The sequence below is a fragment of the Carettochelys insculpta genome, chromosome 2 (assembly GCF_033958435.1).
Source record: "Carettochelys insculpta isolate YL-2023 chromosome 2, ASM3395843v1, whole genome shotgun sequence".
In the NCBI taxonomy this organism is placed as follows: Eukaryota; Metazoa; Chordata; order Testudines; family Carettochelyidae; genus Carettochelys; species Carettochelys insculpta.
The window spans coordinates 172,679,822-172,699,299 of record NC_134138.1 but is presented as its reverse complement, the minus strand read 5'-3'; the positions used below and the strand labels follow the sequence as shown (position 1 = coordinate 172,699,299).

At 42.5% G+C, this 19,478-nt stretch overlaps 1 protein-coding gene across 1 annotated transcript in view; it reads right to left on the bottom strand.

Annotated features, from left to right (window-relative positions):
* DDC (dopa decarboxylase) overlaps positions 1-19,478 on the bottom strand; it is a 75,321-nt gene that overhangs the window by 5,386 nt on the left and 50,457 nt on the right. The window contains exons 11-13 of the mRNA XM_074985478.1: positions 15,443-15,462; positions 12,743-12,841; positions 1,363-1,464 (exon numbers count right to left, since the gene is read on the bottom strand). Coding sequence (XP_074841579.1) covers positions 1,363-1,464; positions 12,743-12,841; positions 15,443-15,462 — 221 coding nt within the window. The remainder of the gene's footprint in view (positions 1-1,362; positions 1,465-12,742; positions 12,842-15,442; positions 15,463-19,478) is intronic.

Genomic DNA, 19,478 nt, shown 5'->3' with positions numbered 1-19,478 from the left:
TGGGTACTGCTATGGTACTCAGAGGAGCCAAAGAAAAAGATCATTGGGAGTCTTTTATATGTGGTTATCTTGACACTAGCTCCCCACCTCAGGTCTTTGCACAGCGCACAGCTCTGTTCTCCTCAACACAGGACTACCCTGAACATAACTTTATTCCCGCCTTCCTCTCATGCGTCATGAATATCCCTGGTCTTCTTCCCTCTATCTCTGACACTGCCATTAGATCATCCTGTATCCCCTATATTCTCACTTTCACACCCTGAAACATTCCTGTGCTCCAAACATCCTCACAGACTCCTCTCACTAATACTCCTCTAAGCTGTTACCCATGTCTTGTCCCAGTATGGTACAGTCCATCTCCAGGATCTTACAGATAGGATATTTTGGGGAGGGAGGGGAAGGGTAAATGTGTCTCTCTTATTCCTTCAATTATGACAACAGAATTCTGCTCTCATGTTCTGGAATGTTATTTGCCAAGTTAAATTTTATACTTTAAAATATTTTAAAAATTTAATTTAAAATTAGCCTGTGTCCTGAATAATTAAGCCAGTTGCAAATGAAAGGCCAGATTAGCCAATGCATCCCAGCTCATAGGTGCTGATCTGGTGATGCAAGGCAACCATAAGCCTAATTTAACAGGTCAATGTGCACTGGTTGCTTTGTGCTGCTACAGGGTTACCCAGAGCAAACTGGTGAATCTGGCTCTAAAAGATAATAAAGACAAAAAAGAATTATTGTTGATACTTATCTTCAGATTAAAATAAATAACATAGATTAAATTTGAGGGTTTCTGGTCTAGTGTTCATGAATGACATTTTAATAATTAAGAACACCTTGAAAACAGTTCCCTGACAAAAAAATGTTCTCAGAATACTCCGTCTCCCCCACATATAAAAATAGCACTAAGATTTAAAAGTACAGTCAATCATTTAAAATTAAAACAAAACACATTACTGGGATGTTGAAATCCTCCCCAAAGCAAGCATTATAAATTTAGATGTAAGTTTAAACTGAAAAGAAACCCTATTATGTTGAGATATGGGAAAACGCAGGCATCCAAGCAACTTTAACCAAGTTCTATGATGGGGTGGTCAAGGTGCAGTAAGGGTCATTTAAATTTTCTCTTATGCTAAAAGAGAATCTGGTTCAAGTTTATTTCTTTGGTCTCTTTGGTTTATATGATGTAGCAAGAGTTTTCTACATTTTTTTGAAACGAATAAGTTCACTCTAATAATATGCAATTCAGTGCATTAAATTCTATCAAAACCTTCAAAAAAAACACCACCAACCAACCAAAAATAAATAAATAAATACATAACAAAACAAAACCAAGAGGAACAATAAATACCATTGCTATTTTACCTTTAGTCGGAAGCACACCAGTCCCAGTGTGACCTCAGCACAGATCTCAAATCGTTTATCCTGAAGGACCAAGTTTTCAAATTCATGTGCCAGTTTTACATGCTAGAGAGAGCGAAAGAGAGCAAAATCTATGTTGTATCGATCAGATTAATCAAAAAATAACATTTGCCAGTCTGTTCCCACATACTGCCCCTCAATCAACACTTCTTAAGGAACCACATATTAAAACTCTGTAGCCTGCTCATATTAATTTGCATCTTGTTCATAACATTTATAGACTTCATAGGTCAGAGATCTTTTTACTTGTCTGGCACTTCTGGCCTACTGTATCTATTAAGACATTTCAAATGTGCATGTCACAGTAGTATCTATCCTTTTGTAAAATATCATGCCAATTTTGGTGTCATATTTATAATAAATAATAGTAATTCCAAGTCACCACTATTTCTTTTACCCTGAGCCAAAATGAAATTGAAAAACTCCCCCATCTCCACTGCTGTCAAGTATGTAGCTTGTGTGTGTAAAGATGATGTTGTTTATTTTAGAAGTCAGGCAAGAAAAATACTAGTTTGTGCATCAGTAGTGATCTGGGAAGTTGTAACATCCAAGCAATGCTTTTCCATTTATTTTCCCCCAAATTTCATACACATACATGTTAAAAATTTGTATTAAGGTTGCAGACTAAAAACACATTGAATTAAGGGAACAACAAAAGTAAGGTTCTTAGAGCAACACTACCTCTGGTACTATGCAAGCTCTATATATGAAAGTATATATTTAGCAGCCCGAAGAGCAGAGATTCCAGTTAATCTTTTAAGTAAGGAATCATCAGGTATGGGAATCCTAAGGTGGAGGTGGAGAAAAGTGGCAGTATATCACTAAGGAGCCGTATGAACTAGTTTTTCTGCCAGTAGATGGAGCAGCAGCTGCATTTGACAGGAACCGAGTGCTGTCTGCTTCTAGTGCAGTGGTTCCCAAACTTTTTGACATCACGCCCACCCCTTTCGATTTCTGAGAAACCGTCACGCCCCCGCCTCTTCTTTACCATCCTCCAACCCCCCTTTCGCAAAAATTTCAATTTGTAATTTACAATAAACACAAAAACTTGCTTAAAAATGTTATTTGAAATTAAAAATAAGCACAAATAGTTTTTCTTGGCTCCTTGCGGGTGCCTGGTGCAGCCCCAGCTGGCCAGCTGTCTGAGCCTCGTGCCAGCTACAAGAGCTGCCTGCGACAGCTACCCGCCTATCTGAGGCCTGTGCTGCCAGAGCTGCTCATCCAAGCTGACCAAGATCTGCAGTGCCAGGGCCAGCCACCTGCCCACCAGCCCGAGCTGCCCAAGCCCTGCAATGCCAGGGCCAAGCCCCATGAACCCCTCAAGCTGGCCGCCCGAGCCCCAGGGGCTCCCCTGCCCAAGCCCCTCCGCCAAAGCCAGGTACCCCCTGTCCCCCATTCACTCTACCCTCCTCCCCCAAGCTAGGCACCCCCCAGCCCCCATCGAACCCCGTCCTTCTCCTTCTTCCCCAATCCACACTCACTCCCCTTTGCAGGAGGCAGCTAGCTCCATGTGGGTGTTCACTGCCTGCCTGCTTTTTATAGCGGCTGCAACAGGTTGCCCACATCAAATGGCAGGGGCTGAGAGCTGGAAGCAAAGGCTGGCTCTTTCTTCATTTCTTCAGGTGGAATGGAATCATGGGGCATGGAGGGTCTGGGTCGCCTTATGCCCCCCCGAAATTTCTTCATGCCCCCCCAGGGGGACATGCCACCCCAGTTTGGGAAGCCATGTTCTAGTGGAAATGTGGTTTCTTCACCCATTCCATCCCCCTTTAATTGGCCTCACGGTGCTCAACAGTTTGGCAAATCAAAGCCTTGGAGTTAGAGGTTTTTTGCATTGTATGACTACTCCTCCATGAGAATGGTTAGGCACATGCGGAGGAAGGGCTTTTAAAGTGCCTCAGATTTGTTAAGTATCCATTGCATAAAATAATTGTGTATATTTTTGCCTTCCACACTGTGTTTTTCAACATTCAAGAAAATATCAAATGAAAATATTGCTTTGGGCTGAAGTTAAATGTGGAATATTTCAGCTCATAAGGGCATTTTTTCAAAAATCAGGAACCAGTAGAAACAGAAATTACAGTAAAAGACATCATGCAATCTTAATTATAGCTTTCTGAGGCTTGTTTCTTAAAATAGACAAACATTATCTAATTTATAACTTTCCGATTATGCAGACCAATAGACTACAAAACTAGCTATTCTTTCTGTTGTTATCACTTCCTACTCATTGTTTATGACATTCATTTGCTGTATCTTGACTTAAAATATAGTGGATGCTGTTTTCACAAGGAACCTGGTCTTGCAGAACAGCAAGACCCAAGCCTTGTCTGAAGCATATAGGTATAGCCAAATATAAACAACAATGAATTTTTGACTGTGAAAGATATAACTAATATACAACTATATATCCGTTATATCTTATACTCAGAGAGGCAGCCGTGCTAGTCTGCATCTTCACAAAACAAAAAGAGAAGTCCTGTGGCACCTTTAAGACTATTATATATTGCTAGCCTTTAAGGTGCTTCAGGACTGCTTTTTTGTTTTAAATCTTATGCTGTAATATACATTCTGTAACATCATATAACCATATATTCTATATATGTAGCCCAAGTTGCACACTATAAAACTCATGAAAACAAAAAGCAGTCAAGTAGCACTTTAAAGACTAGCAAAATGGTTTAAAATGGCTAGTCTTTAAAGCGCTGCTTGACTGCTCTTTGTTTTGATAGTGTATAGACTAGCACGGCTTACTCTCTGTTACTATAAAACTCATGGAATTTGGTGCATATCAGGGCACAACTGAGTCCTCTACATGTATACTGTATAAAACTCCCCTTGACTTCAATGGATACAGAATTTCACCTGTTCTGTGTTGCATGTGCTCTATTTAGGTGTGATATAATTAAACTTAGTGGGGGAAAAACTTGAAGCCTTTACTTTTTTACTCAAGTCTTGGACAAAGTTCTCAATGAACACAATAGACATTTTGTCTCAGTAAGAATCAACTAAACATTTAGTAAAATGTTCAGGATTTAGCTCATTGTAACTCATAAGTAGAGAAAACCCCAAATAGGGACTATGTTTTTCAGGGCTGCATCTCTTTCTGATTATTCACTAAAGTGTTTGCTAGACAATAAAAATAAAATCTCTTACAGAAAATAAGCAGAAAGCAATTCAGAATTAAAAAGTTTGAAGGTTTTGCATTCCTGAATGGATTCTATGAAAGTAGAAAGTTGCAGTACAATTGTTTAACTGAACTTTAATAATAGCAGTAATCAGTAAAGGCATTGGAGGGCACCCACGTGCTTTGGGTTTTACACAACCAAACAGGACAGACTACTGTTTATTTCCTGAAACTTTCAGCATACTGTACAATTGAGTTCATCACAGCTGCCAAAGTTGCTGTTGCTGAACCAGGAAGAATGGTTCATGATTGCGTTCTCTGAGGCTGGGTCTACACGTGCCCCTTCCTTTCGAAAGGGGCATGTTAATGAGCAGGTTCGAAATATGCTAATCAGGCGCTGCAATGAATATGCAGTGCCTCATTAGCATAATGGTGGCCACGGCGATTCAAAAGTGCGGCTCTTCGAATCTCTTGCCGCCCGTGGAGATGGGACCTTCCAAAAAGACCCCCCCAGTTTTTGAAAGCCCTTCTTCCTATCTGGTGATCGGAAGAAGGGCTTTCAAAAACTTAGGGGGTCCTTTCGGAAAGTCCCATCTCCACGGGCGGTGCACGATTCGAAAAGCCACACATTCAAATCTCCGCGGCCGCCATTATGCTAATGAGGCACTGCATATTCATTGCAGCACCTGATTAGCATATTTCAAACCTGCTCATAAACATTCCTCTTTTGAAAGGAAGGGGCACGTGTACACTCAGCTTAAGACTGCTGCAACACTAATAACCCCATGTGTAGTAAATACAAAAGAGACAAACATTATTGGGATTTGAATCTTAAAATCCACAAGACCAAAGAGATTCTTTAGTACAGGCCCCTCTTTCCAACTGCACTTCAAACTGTTGTACCTTGGTACTGTGTTAGAATTAAGATAATTCCCAATAGGACACCAGGACACAGAGATCTCAATTCCGTGGGGGAGGGAAGAACTCATAGGCTATATCTACACTAGCAAGTTTTGTCAACAAAAAACAGGGTTTTGTTGACAAAATTTGCAGAGTGTCGATACACACAATAACTATGTCTACACTAGAGCGCTCTTTAGAAAGGGCACCTTTTGAAAGAGAGTAATTGAAAGACGCCCTTTCGAAGGGGAGCATCTACACACAGGCTGGGGATGGCACCATTGATGAGCACCATCGAAAGGGCCATTGAACGAGAGTGTCTACACTCACCAATGCCCTCTTTCGGAAGAAAGGACCAGGAAACCCTACAGACAGGGTTGCATGGTGGCCAAGCCCTTCCACGGCCACAGAAAGCTGCTCCTTTAATGGGCCCCCCCAACAGCCTCAGCCTGCACAGCATGAGGCCTGCAGAGCTGCCACAAGCCTCGCAGACACAGTGCCCACAGGGAGAGCCATGGAGCAGCAGCAGCTCGACACCCTGCTGCTGCCGCCAGCAGAGTGGCCACCCTGCTAGCCACAGCAGTGGTGGCCTCTCTGCAGTTCCTGTCAGGGGAGTCCTCTGCAGGGGCAGACAGGGGCACCCTGGACCATGGGGTCCTCTATCCCCACCCCCCGCCTGTGTTCTCGCTCAGCTCTGGAGCTACCCCACCATCTCTGAGTGGTGGGAGCAACTGGTTATGGGGGAGTGGGCTGACAACCTGTGGCTCCGGAATTTCCAGATGTGGCAGCAGAACTTCCGGGAGATCTGCCAGTGGCTGTCACCAGCCTTGAGACACCAGGACACCTGGACGTGGTGCACCCTCCCTGTGGAGAAGAGGGTCATGATAGCTGTCTGGAAGCTGGCCACTCCGGACAGCTACTGCTCCATGGAGCACCAGTTCGGTTTAGGCAAGGCCATAGTTGGGGCTGTCATGATGGACGTAAGGAGGCCCCGGCCACGCACCCACCGGGGGTGAGGGGCCCAGGACAAGGAGCCAGGGTGGGGCCAGGGTGGGCTCAGGGTGGGGCCTAACACACCCCGCACACCCTCACAGGTGTGTATGTTCTCCTCCCCTGCTACAGGTGGTGCTCACCCTCAATGCCATGATCCTCCAGAGGGTCATCTGCATCTGGGACCTGAATGCAGCCATCATGGGCTTCTCTGCACTGGGGTTCCCAAATTGCTTCGAGGCCTCTGACAGGGCCCACATACCCATCCATGCCCTGGAGCACAGCGGAGGACAATATATAAACAGGAAAGGCTACCACTCCGTGGTCCTGAAGGCCATGGGGGACAGCTGGAGCTCGTTCCAAGATGTATATGTGGGCTGGCCCAGCTGCACCCGTGATGCATGGGTGTTCTGCAGTTCAGACCTGTGCCACTGGCTGGAGGCAGGGACCTATATCCCCCAGAGGGACATCCCACTGGGGAACACCACAGTGCCCCTCTGCCTGGTGGCTGATGCGGGACGGGAGGACCATGCCGAGGTCTCTCATTGCTCGACCAGTCCCTGGCTGCGGCTGTGGCCCAGCTGGTACAGAGCTGGCCGATGGTCCTGGCTCCTGCATGTTGCCAGGCTTGGGCTCATTAGCAGAGGTGTCCAGGATGGCTGGCAGGGAGGAGGTGTCCCAGGAGCCCACGATGCTCTGTAGCTCCCGGTAGAAGGGGCATGAAGCGGGAGCAGCTCCCAACCAGCTGACCAAGTCCCAAGCCCAGACGTAACCCTGCCGCAGCTCCTTGAGCTTACTCCTGACTTGGTCAGGAGTGCAGGCAGGGTGACCTCGGGTACTCTAGCCCTCGCACAGCCAGGCAAAAACGGCCGCATTCCGCCGCTTCGTGCCCATGACCCAGAGCACCTTCTACTCCTCCTGCCAGAGCGCAAGCAAGTCCCGGAGCTCGTGCTGTGTCCAGGACAGGGCATGCTTTTTCACCCCCTGGCTAGACTCCTGGGAGCACTTGAAGGGGGGCCCTGGGGCTTCTCATGTGGCTGGCTGGTGGCCATGGGAACCATGAAGACTGCATTATGAAGCACTATCTTGCAAACTCTGGTGTAATGGGTGTGCTGGGGTCATGCTGAAGGCAACAAAAGGGTAGAGGCATAGCATTACAGAGTGTTTCATGGTGGTACAGCTGCTCATGGGTTGTTCATGTTGAGGTGCTGGACTTTGGCAGCCCTCCAAGGGCTGAGTGGACCTTTCAAGAGGACACAGAAAGTATCTGAAACCTACCATCTGCTCCTGCTTCAAATACTCCCCTTTTTCTTGGTTGTGAGGTTTACATGTACCTGTGTGAAGGGCAACATTCAAATCACAGCCCAATGCAGTGTTTGTCCGGTTGTCCAATTTCAGTTGTAAATTTTTGGAGCAAGGATTGTCTTTTCCTCTAAAATGAAATTTGGGCAAGACACCAAGGTCAACCCCTTAATTTTGTGGGGAAAAATGCCATGAGACCATTAAGAAATCTCTTTATCATTCATGTAAAAGATGGCATTTCCAAAAAGCATAGTGACCCATATGAGCATTCTTGGGCAAGGATTCAGTACTGGGAAAGGTGCCATCTGCTGAATCACCAGTAACACTTTACATAGCATATGAGGTTTCCTTCTGCGTTCTCACACCTACTTACTGACCTGGCCCAAGCTTGCTTTCTTTATGAATATCTGACTAGAAAGATCACCACCTGAGATAATACAGCTTCAAACAGAGAAAATCAGTCCACACTCTGCCCTTCCAGTTGATCCTTAATAACTTCTGCTAGTTTTAAAAAGTGTTCAGTCCTCTATCATAAGTAGAGAACAGAAGAACTGTTGACTGCAAAAGGTATGTTCAGTATAATTTTTCTTGAAGCTATTGGGTATGTATTTGAACAAATTGATCATAATATTGAGGGGATTCAGAAGTTTAAAAATTGATTTTTAAAAATGAGAGTATGGAATGGATATTAAACAGAACAGAAAGCCAAGTATCTCTGCTGGCTCATGATCCCTTTACATGACTTACAGCAACACAGTGCTAGGTTATTCTCAAATGGTTTAAAAATGGACACATTTCTGCTTCGAGTCTCATGTTTCAGTTAATTACAGGGCAATCCTGAGCACTCTTATTCATTCTCCTTTGCTTGCCCTCCTGGTCTTCTCTCCACATCTTTGGAATTTACTTCTAAAACACACAATTTTCTGCCCAAAAATTCTTGGCAGTGATTTCTCCCTCTCTCCCTCATACATCCTCTTTAAATGCTTTACTTTGCAGTGTTTTGATATTTCATTTGGTAAATGATGAACTGTGTAAACTGAAAGGTTTCAGAAATGACTTAGGAGTTAGCAAGATAATTTTTGTGGCAGCAGGGGGAAAATGGGATCCTAATTCCAAATCTACAAGTAAGGCCCTGTCAGGTTGCAAATGCAACTACAGAGAATGAGTAGATGCAGCAAACACGCATGCTGCAAGTCATCTTTGTGTATCCACTGAAGCTATGTAGATGTATGTGGTGAGCTGAGCCCAAACAAGGTCATTTCCCTCCCCACATTCCAACTCAAAAAGCTGCCACAAAGTTCTACTCCCTGGTTTGGATTCTCTTTGCATTGCCTCCTCACTGATTGCTCACAAATGCTGCAGGAAACCAGCATTCTAAGTGTATTTGAGACCTTAAGTGTCCACAGCATACCTATGTGCTGTGGAGAAAATCCCACAGCAGTGCATTTCAGAGCCCAAGTCACAAATGACTCCAACCCACGGGGTGCTGGCATCAGGGCTAAAAATGGCAACATAGACATTCCCACTCAGGCTGGAGCCTGGCCTCTGAAACCCTCCCCACTTTGCTGCAGTTCAGAGCCCAAACTCCACCTCAAGCAGGAAGGTCTAACAGCTATTTTTAGCCCTGCAGGCTGAACCCCAGAAGCCTGAATCCATTGACCCAAGCTCGAAGACTTGACACGGCAATGCAATGTAGCTCTACCCACAGAGGGCGGCAGGATTTATTCATGTCTTTTTTCACTGCATTATGTGATCAAGTGTAACAGAGGCAAAAACTAATTCTTGTCTCTTTAAATGCTGATTGAGAAATAGTTCTGGCAACTTCAGGGATCATTTTGTGGCACAAATCAAATGAAAAACCAAGTGTAACCCATGAGCTAGTACTGGCTGTTCTTTTTAGAAGGACTGTCTTGACCAGGACGGAGAGTACAAAAGCTATTATTTTTGAGATGTTACCGTATGATTAAAGGGAAAGAACTTTTTAAGGCCTCGAATTATACAAGTCCTTAAAGAGTGACATGGGTTGGGAAAGTGATATTAAATTTCAAAAAGAGTTTCAACTGAGAAACTCTTTGCAGATTTGCAACATAAGCAATTACCAGAATGTATAACATTCCTTATTATCATAACCACCAAAAGAAAATTAATCACAGTATTTTCGCAAATAAAAATATCGTTTTTTGGGAAGAGATGCATGGAACACATCACAATTGCTGTCAGTAGGCACTGGTACAGGTTGCAACAAGACCACAATATTTACAATCTCACGGCAGGCAACTGATCTCAGAGAATGGCCATGTCATCTAAATTACAAAATAATAAGAGGTTGATCAGTCTTTGCCCTGGCAGTTCCACTGAGAGAAACAAAGAAGGGTTTTTTTCCTTAGCAAAGCAGTGAAACCAAGAAACCAGTGAAACCATCGCTCATTCCAAATGGAAGAAATACAGTCTTAATTAATCACTCCACTTATGCATTTATGAAACAAAATTCTATCCTCAATTATACCCACGTAACACTACTGAAATCATAAGTGTGAGATCATAATTTGGCCCTGTGTTTTTCTTTTCTTTCTTTTTTAATTTTGGAGAACTATGAGCAAATAAAATACCTTTCTTCCTCAGTATTTCTGTAAAGACCTAATCTAAAATATTAAAATAAAGTTAAATTAGAAACAAGGGTGAAGTCTATTTGTGGACATGAAGAGCCAAATGCTTCCCTCATTCATCTCCACTGAAGACAACAGCTTTGCAAAAGTGATGCATCTGCTCTGATTTTTCTGTGTCAGCTAGAAGTGCACTTCCCAGATATTATGATAAAACATTACCTTCATCATGCATCTATGATACTTTAAAAAGGCAAGCATTTGTTCATTGAGTACAAAGATAATGTTTAGGAGATGGAAAAAGAGAAAAAGGCCAGGCAAGATTCTTAAATGTTACTAATAAGGTATTAACACTAATCCAATAAAGTACATGTAATCAATGTGAGGACTTCAAGACTGCCCCCAGAAGAATTTAAGATTTAGTGCTACTTAAAGTCTTGCCAGTAAATTGAATTAATTGCCATCTGCAGAATCTGACCTCAGAAACCAGTGAATGCTGCAGTAACTGCTGAGTTATATAACAAACTATGAGCCCATAGTCACTTCAGTAAGAAAGAAATAGGAGATCCAAAATTTCATTTTTGGATTGCTTCAATGGTGATATAAAGCCAAGGTCCTGCTGTCCCCAAAATACATTTCTCCAAAACATAATAAAGATTAAAATCCCATTTAGACTGTTGTGCATGGAGCCAAATGGAAATTACAAGGTAGCTACGCAGAATTCAAACCGAACCAAACCAAAAAGTATAATATTTCCATTTATCTTTCATCAGCTACATCAGAGGTGCACAACCTTTTTTCAGCCATGGTCCCCATTTTTATAGCACTTGTGTTGTGACCCAAGTTAAGCCCCATAAGCCCTGTCAGCCCCAAATCTATCCCTCCCCTGGCTTAGCCCCTATCAAACCCAAAACCACCCTCCCTCCCCAGGTTTAAACCCTAACAGCCCCAAACCTGTCCCCACATCTCCAGATTTAACCTGCCTCGGAGCACGAGCATAGCTCTCTTTCATGGCCACTACTTCCCCTGACTTCTCCTACTCTGTGTGGCTTTGGCAGACTCAGCCATCTCTCCCCCCAGCTCCCTGGCAGGCTTCCCCCATGTCCACGGTGGGCAGCTCCCTGCTCTACCAGCTTTCTCCTCTTGGGCCCCCGAACCTGATGGCTGACATCTGCAGGGCTCCCTGCTGCAGCTAACTGCTTAGTGGCTCCGGAGGCTGCCACTGTTTAAACAAAAAAAACCCCAATTCCGTTTAAGCGGTGCCATCCTCCAGAGCTGCAGGAGGAGCCAGAGGCAACAGCGTTTGCAGTTGTAAGTGGCTCATTAAAGAGCCGCATGCATCTCCATAGCCTCAATCCCCAGGAGGATATCCACGACCCCCACAGATGTTGCAACCCACAGGTTGCCCACCACTGTTCTACAGTAGTGGCATCAGACACAAGAAGCTCTCTCAGCATTTTAGGCAAATGAAAGGGCACCATCTTTCTCTTCCAGCAGACCCTCTGCATAGGATTCCTAAGGAAGAAAACTGAGATATCAGTCCTTCTTTTGTTAAGCAGTACATGTCTCTGGGAGAATATGATATATTTGTGCCTATACACCTACTAAGAAGGCGCAGAATCACAGACTAGATAGCAAATTCAATATACATCTCTACTGCTGTAGACTCTGGGCAGAACATTGGCTAGTGATCTGGCCCTGTATTTTTATCTTTGACAGAAGTTTCTCTTGAGTTTGGAAATATAAAAGGCATTTCAGTGTTTTACTTTATATTTACAACAGAACTGTGTACATCAGATAGCACAGTAGCACGTGCATTTGCAGTGATGGCAAACTACACCAAAGCCAAAGCAGAAATGCCCTTAGTACTTATTCATAAGCAGGATAACTTGTAATCTGCAGGCAACCACATGCTAAATGCATTTCCAAGCATGAAAAACCTGAAACTTTAGCTTAAATCAAACTAGGTAACATATCTAGTAATCATGGGAGCATATGCAAATCCTAACAACCTAATCCTGACCCTAAAGCATAAATCACTAACAAACTAAGGCAGCAATGAGAAGTCATGGCTTTGTTCTGAATGTTTCCACTAACGAGCTCTGGCACCATTGGGGAGGGTGGGTGGGGGATGGTTGTGGATATCTAATGCAGAAAAAATTAAATCATCTCAAGATTTTGTCACAAGATGGCCAATGGCTGTGACCCCAATGATTATACCTACTGTGATAGGATGTAGAGGGCGACAGGAAACCCCTTGGATGAACTGGGCTGTACAACAAGCTTTGTTCATGCGTGCAGGTGTATATATACAAAAGGCACAGAGGTGTGGATTCTTATGAAGCCCCTCTTCCTTCCTCGTCCATAACACAAATTTCCCCATAAAGTAAAAGCAGCTCACCTTACGGATGTACTCCTGTAATCCCTTGACGCCATACATTCTAAACACAAACCACATTTTCAGTGAACGAAACCTTCGTCCAAGGGGGATCTGCCAGTGCTGCAAGTGGAAGGAGTATAACGTTTGAGAAAGTGTCTGAAGACATCATTCCAAGTACAATGCAGTTTATACATTCAGTTTTGGCACAGACCATATTTCAAGCTTCCAGTGGATCACTGTGTAATAACTTCAGAGGTATGTGAAATCATGAAACAATATTTGGGTACAAACTGGCAAATATACTAGTACAGTCAACACCCAAGTATTGAAAATGCAAAAGTGCAAAGGAGAGGTGTCAGAAGTTAGTGATTCATGAGGCAAAGAATGTATTGCACCCAAAATTCCTATTAAAAGCTCCACAAGGTGCTCCGTTAACTTAGATTATCCTTGATAGAAATTTGTCCAACTTGTTTTTAACATCCTCCAGTAATGGGGATTCCACTACATCCCTTGGAGGCCTACTCCAGAGCTTAACTACCCACATAGTGAGAAAGTTTAATTTTTTTCCGAATACAGAACCTAAGTCTCCCTTGTTGCAGGTTAAGGCCATTACTTGTTGATTCATTGCCATGTTCTTTATAACAGCCCTTGACATATCTGAAGACTGCTATCAAGTCACTCCTGTCTTCTTTCTCAAGAGTAAATACGCCTAGTCTTTTTAACCCTTCCTCATAGGTCAGTTGTTCTAACCCATTTTTCATTTTTGTTACTCTTGCCTGCACTCAGGATTTGTCTACATCTTTCCTAAAGTATGGTGCCCAGAACTGGATACAGCATGCTGCTGAGGCTTCACCAGTGTTGAGTAGAAGGCAGTATGACATATGACAACCATCTTAATATACCCCATAATGACATTAGCCTTTTTTCACAGCAGCATCACATTGGTGACTTGTATTCAAAGTGTGATCTTCTATAACTTCCACATACTTTTCAGCAGTATTAACACCTGCCTACTTATTTCTCATTTTTGAAGTTGTGCATTTGATTTTTCCTTCCTAAGTGAAGTACTTTACACTGGTCTATTGAAGTTAATCTCCAATTTTCAAATTTGCCAAGGGTTTTTGAGTTCTAATCCTGTCTTCCAAAATTTTCATCCCCTCTCAACTGGGTGTCATCGGGAGATTTTATAAGCATTCTCTCCACCCTATTATCTACCTCATTAATGATAGATGTACGGCTGAGCTCTGTGGGATGCCATTGGATCTGCTCTCCCAGTTTGACTCCAGCCATTGATAGGGTACAATGAGTATAATTTTTCAACCCATTGTGCACCCACTTCATGGTAATTTCATCCAGACCACATTTCCTTAGTTAGCGTATGAGAATGTCACGTGGGACTGTGCCGAAAGATAGACATCAGGAAAATGGAAATTAGGTAGGTTTACAATGATTTGTTTTTGACACATCCATGCTGGCTATTCTTTATAATCTTAATGTCCTCTAAATGCTTACAAAGTGATTGTTTAATAATTTCTTCCAGTATTTTTCCTGTTATTGAAGCTAGGCGGACTGGTCTATAATTCCATGCACCCTTTTTTTTCTTCATTTTAAATATAGGTACTCTGCTTACCTTTCTCCCACCCTTCCGGGATCTCAGCTGTCCTTCAGGAGTTCTCTGAGATAATTACTAATAGTTCTCAGATCACTTCAGCTAGTTCGTCTGGTACCCAAGGATGAATTTCATCTAATCCTGCCAACTTGAATACACTTAATTTATCTAAATACTCCTTAATTAGTTATTTCCCTATTTTGGTTTTCATTCCTTAGCCCTTGCTGTTAAATGGTATAAATCAATATACCTTTTAAACAAAAGGATTAAAAACAAATTGGGACAGGAGTTTTGGGTTTCTTCCTTTGGAGAATTATCAAAAGAACAGCAAGCTGAGCCTCTTTCGGGGGGGAAAAAAGTGAACACTAAGTTACAATAGGGACAATTAAAGAAAAAGCCTATATTTAGAAAAATTACCACGCACAGGTTGAACCCCTCTAGTCTGGCACTCTCTCATCTGGCAACGTCCATAATCTAGCATGATTTTAATTAGCTATATGGCCGTTTATCATGGGTGTGGCCAAGTTTCCCATGTTCCCATAAAGTTTGTTTACAGCTACCAGTCCTGGCTCTCAGTATTCTGCAGTTCCTCAGCTGTAATTTACCCCTAAATATCTTCTAAAGCCAGGGCTAGACTACCACCCTTTTCTGAGATACTGGGGGTCTCTCGGAAAAGGTCTGCTGCATCCAAGCAACGCGTCTGCTTTTCTGAGAACACTGTCAGAAAAGCAGATGCATTCTGTCAATATCCCTGTACACCTCGTTCCATGAAGCAGAAGGGATATCTTAACAGAGGGGGTTACCTGATATTTGGCCCTGTGTGTACGGGCCAAATTTTGGAAAAGCCTCTGCTGACAGAAGTGTCAGCAAAAGATAACTAAATTGTGGTGCACAATTTGTGTATCTTTTCCTGACATTTCTCCATAGTGTAGCCTAAGCCTAAGAGTCCAATAAGCAATTGAAGTGTTGGTAATGCTGCTGGACAATATGGACCTCATATGGTCGGGAAAATTCTCACATTCGGCACCAGTCAGGTCCCGAGGGTGCCGGACTAGAGAGGTTCAACCTTTATAAATCAATATGGTTATAAATACATAGTGCACTGTACTTACCCTGTAATCTGTAACAAGTCCTGTAAGTTAAAGAAAAAAAATAAATCAATTTACTGTGATAGCAAAAACTGGTCTGCTAATTTTTTATATATATATATATATATCAATGACCATGAGGCTACAAGGTTTTAAGTGATACTGAGTTGAAGGCATGGAGTACTCCTCAATTGGCAGAATTGACCAAGCAGATTTCAAAAGGAGAAATGAGGCTCCCCTTTTGGTTATATTTGGGATCATGTGAATGATGACGTAACAAATGTCCTCTTTATCTCCCTGTTATAAGGGGATACGTGTCTGGGAAGTATGGAATAAAACACCATTCAGTAATTTGACTGGAAACCAGAGTTCACTGCCTCAAAGCAGAACCTGGAGAAAGAGTAGTAACAGATCACCAGTTTATCACAGGATCTTTGTCATGAAACTGCCATAATCTTCACTTTGGGGAACTGGAAATACCTTCAAGAAGGATTTTATGCTAGTGATTACCCCACTCTGCTCATTCATGCTTGTTGTTAGTACTTAAACCTGTAGGAAAGTCACTGAGGCTGGGTCTATATTTCCCCCATCTTTGAAGGGGCATGGTAATCAGGGCAATGGGAGATTACTAATGAAATGATGTGGTGAATATGCAGCACTTCATTAGGCTAATTTTCCCCCATGGCAACCTCAAAGTGTCAAACTTCGACGTGTCACCCTGCGTGCAGCCATGGGCACTTCAAAGTGCCTTTACTCCCCAAAATTTTGAGGAGTAAAGGCACTTCAAAGTAGCATGGTCACTTTGAAGTGCCTGCAGCTACACGCATGCTGACACGTCGAAGTTTGACACTTTGAGGTTGCTGTGGGGGAGAATTAGCCTAATGAAGTGCTGCATATACACTGCAGCACTTCATTAGTAATCTCCCATCACCCTGATTAACATGCCCCATTTGAAGTTGGGGGTTAGTGTAGACCCAGCCAAAGGGATTGCTGTCCCCTTTGAAGTTGGGGGCAAGTGTAGACAAGCCCTGAGAATTATAAATGATAACTACTCATCCGTTATGCTGGAACAACAATGCTTTGCTCTTCACTTTTGTTTTCATTTCAGGTATTCAAAGCCTTCAGTAAATAGTGATAAAGCTACATACCCAGTATTAGTACCCTATTTTGTTCAAGCATCTAAGATGCCTTTATCCTTTTGGGAATCAGTGAATTAAATTGATCTTTACTTTAGAGAAAATTGCAGCAAAAAGTTGTGAAATGACTTGTTCAAGGTCTTACAATAAGTCAGAGACAGGAACAAAACCCACATCTACTGCCTCTCAGTCTCAGCCTCTGGTTCAGATACCTACGAAAGTGTGTGTTGAAAGTTTCTCTCTATTTAGCAGTGCACTTATATGCTTAGCTTTAAGCATACATGCCTGTTCTATTGACTTCAAACACAGCATGTACCTAAGTGTTTGCCTAAATTGAGACTCCCTGTAAAAAGGTACTGCATGTTATTGTATTATGCATGTTTTAAACTAATCACATGCCATATTTTTGAGAAAAGGAAACATTTTCAGTGAAGTCCTGGTTAATTTGTATATACTAGGGGCCTGGTCCAATGCAATAGCAATCTACACTGAGTATGTAACTGCCCTGAGGCAAGCTTGAACCTGGGATCCTCTAGAGCTTAGCAGAGGCACCTCTATAGCTTGAGCTAAAGGCCAGGTGGCTTTCAGCTGAGGCTGCAAAGGACACTTATTCTTTCCTCTGTGAAGTGGTCTGGGTACCACTACATGGACAGTTAACCACACATAGGTGTGTGATGTACATGTGCAGGGCAACACAAAGCGGATAAGTACTCATATTTTTACTACTTAATCCTTCCTTCACATATTCGTTTGCTTCATTAACTAGTAGCTTCAAGAATGTAAACTCTTTACAGCAATGACTATTTTTATAGGTATGTCTACACAGGAGCTTTATTTTGAAATAAGCTATTCTGGAATAGCTTATTTCAAAATAACACTGCTGCATACAAAATGCATTTCTAAATAGCACTTGGCTGTTTTGAAATACAACGTCTATACACACAGAGCCTATTTCGACATAGAGCCGTTGGATACACAGTGGCTGTGGCCACACTACCCCTCCCTTCCAGAAGGGGCATGTTAATAAAGGAGTTTGGAAGATGCTAATGAGGCACTGACATGAATATGCAGCACCTCATTAGCATAATGGCAGCCATGCATGATTCGATAGTGCTGCTTTCGAAACATACACTGCCCATGTAGCCAAGGGCCTTATAAAAAGGACCCCCTGATCTCGAAAGCCCCTTCTTCTTAACTGGTTTTAGGAAGAAGGGGCTTTCAAAATCAGGGGGGCCTTTCAAAAGGCCCCTGGCTACACAGGCAGGGTGTGTTTCAAAAGCAGCACTATTGAATCGTACGTGGCTGCCATTATGTTAATGAGGGGCTACATATTAATTTAGTGCCTCGTTAGCATCTTCCAAAATCCCTCATTTAAGATGCCCCTTCCGAAATGGAGGGGTAGTGTGGCCACAGCCTATGGCTTATTTTGAAATATTTCTATTTCTTGGATGCATCTACACTGCCCCTCCCTTTTGGAAGGGGTATGCAAATGTGGCTGATCAGAAATGCAAATTAGGTGCTTATTTATATATATAACACACCTCATTTGCTTAATGGCAGCCACTCACTGTTCCTGAAGTGCTGTTTTCGGAAAAAAAACAAGCAGTGTAGATGGGGTTCCTTCTAAAACAACCCCTGTTTTCAAAAGAACCTGTCTTCCTGAAAAATATGAGGAAGCAGGGTTCTTTTGAAAACAGAATTTGTTTTTGAAGGAACTCACTAATTGTTTTTTTTCCCGAAAACAGCACTTCCAGAACAGCGAGTGGCTGCCATTATTTAGTTCTGTGTTCATATAAATCCCAATGAAGTCAATGGGAGTTGCAGACTGCAGCCATTCAGCACCTTTAAGAATCATGCCACTTCTTAGTTGCCTAAATATGCTCTTAACAACTTCACTTGAGGCACCTGAATTTGAAAAGGTGGCTCTTATTTCTCAGAAATGGCTGGCAAATAAGGACAGGACACAGAGCAATTACTCTCATATGCTTCTGGTTTAAATCTGGTTGGTAAAGACCAAGAAATGTTATCATCTGTGAACCTACATGGAATATTCCATCAGACAAAAAAATACCACCACAGTTGGTACTTTGGCAGATTAAGGAGAGAATTAGCAGGGCTTGCTTTTCTCCTATGGCTACTCTACCTGGTGAGAATGGAAGACCTCACATTCCAGTATTGTCAATGTCACAATGTTATGTGCCAGAGCTACATATGTTTATTGTTCCTCCAGTAGTTTAAAGATATAGATAATACAGCATTATAATGGACAGGTGAAAGGGCCCACAAAACTAGGTGAGAGTAAGGGAATGTCGAAGTGGGTGCTTATTCTGAAGCTGCCAGCATCTACACTGTCCGTCTGCAATTTGAAGTCTGCACTTTGAAGTTCCTGCGACTACCATTATGCTAATGAGGCACTGAATATGCATGTCAGCGCCTCATTAGCCTACTTCGAATTGCCTCATTACCATGCCACCTCTGACGGGAGGGAACAAGTGTAGAAGCAGCCTTAGAGAACGCAGCTAACTATTCCATCATTCTATGGAGCCCTGCATTACATACCAATCACTATCTTTTCTCATTATATAATAAACAAAAATTGCCCTGCTATGTTTATATTTCAAATATGTGCGGAATTTTTTGATGGTTATAATTATTTCCTTCCTTGAAAACCACAAATACACAGGAAAGATCTCTGCACAGAGCCCTCAGAATGGAATGAGCTGCATAACATAACTTACAACACTATACTGTAATTGGACTATTAATTTATGTGGGTATATGACTGTAGCTGGTCAAAAATAAGAATTTCTGTGATGTGAGAAACTCAGATATTTTGAAATTTTGCGTTCATTCTAAATTGGGCAAAAAAGCAAAATAAAGGGTTTTTTTTGTTTTGCAGAAGAAAAGGGTTTTGAATATTTTTA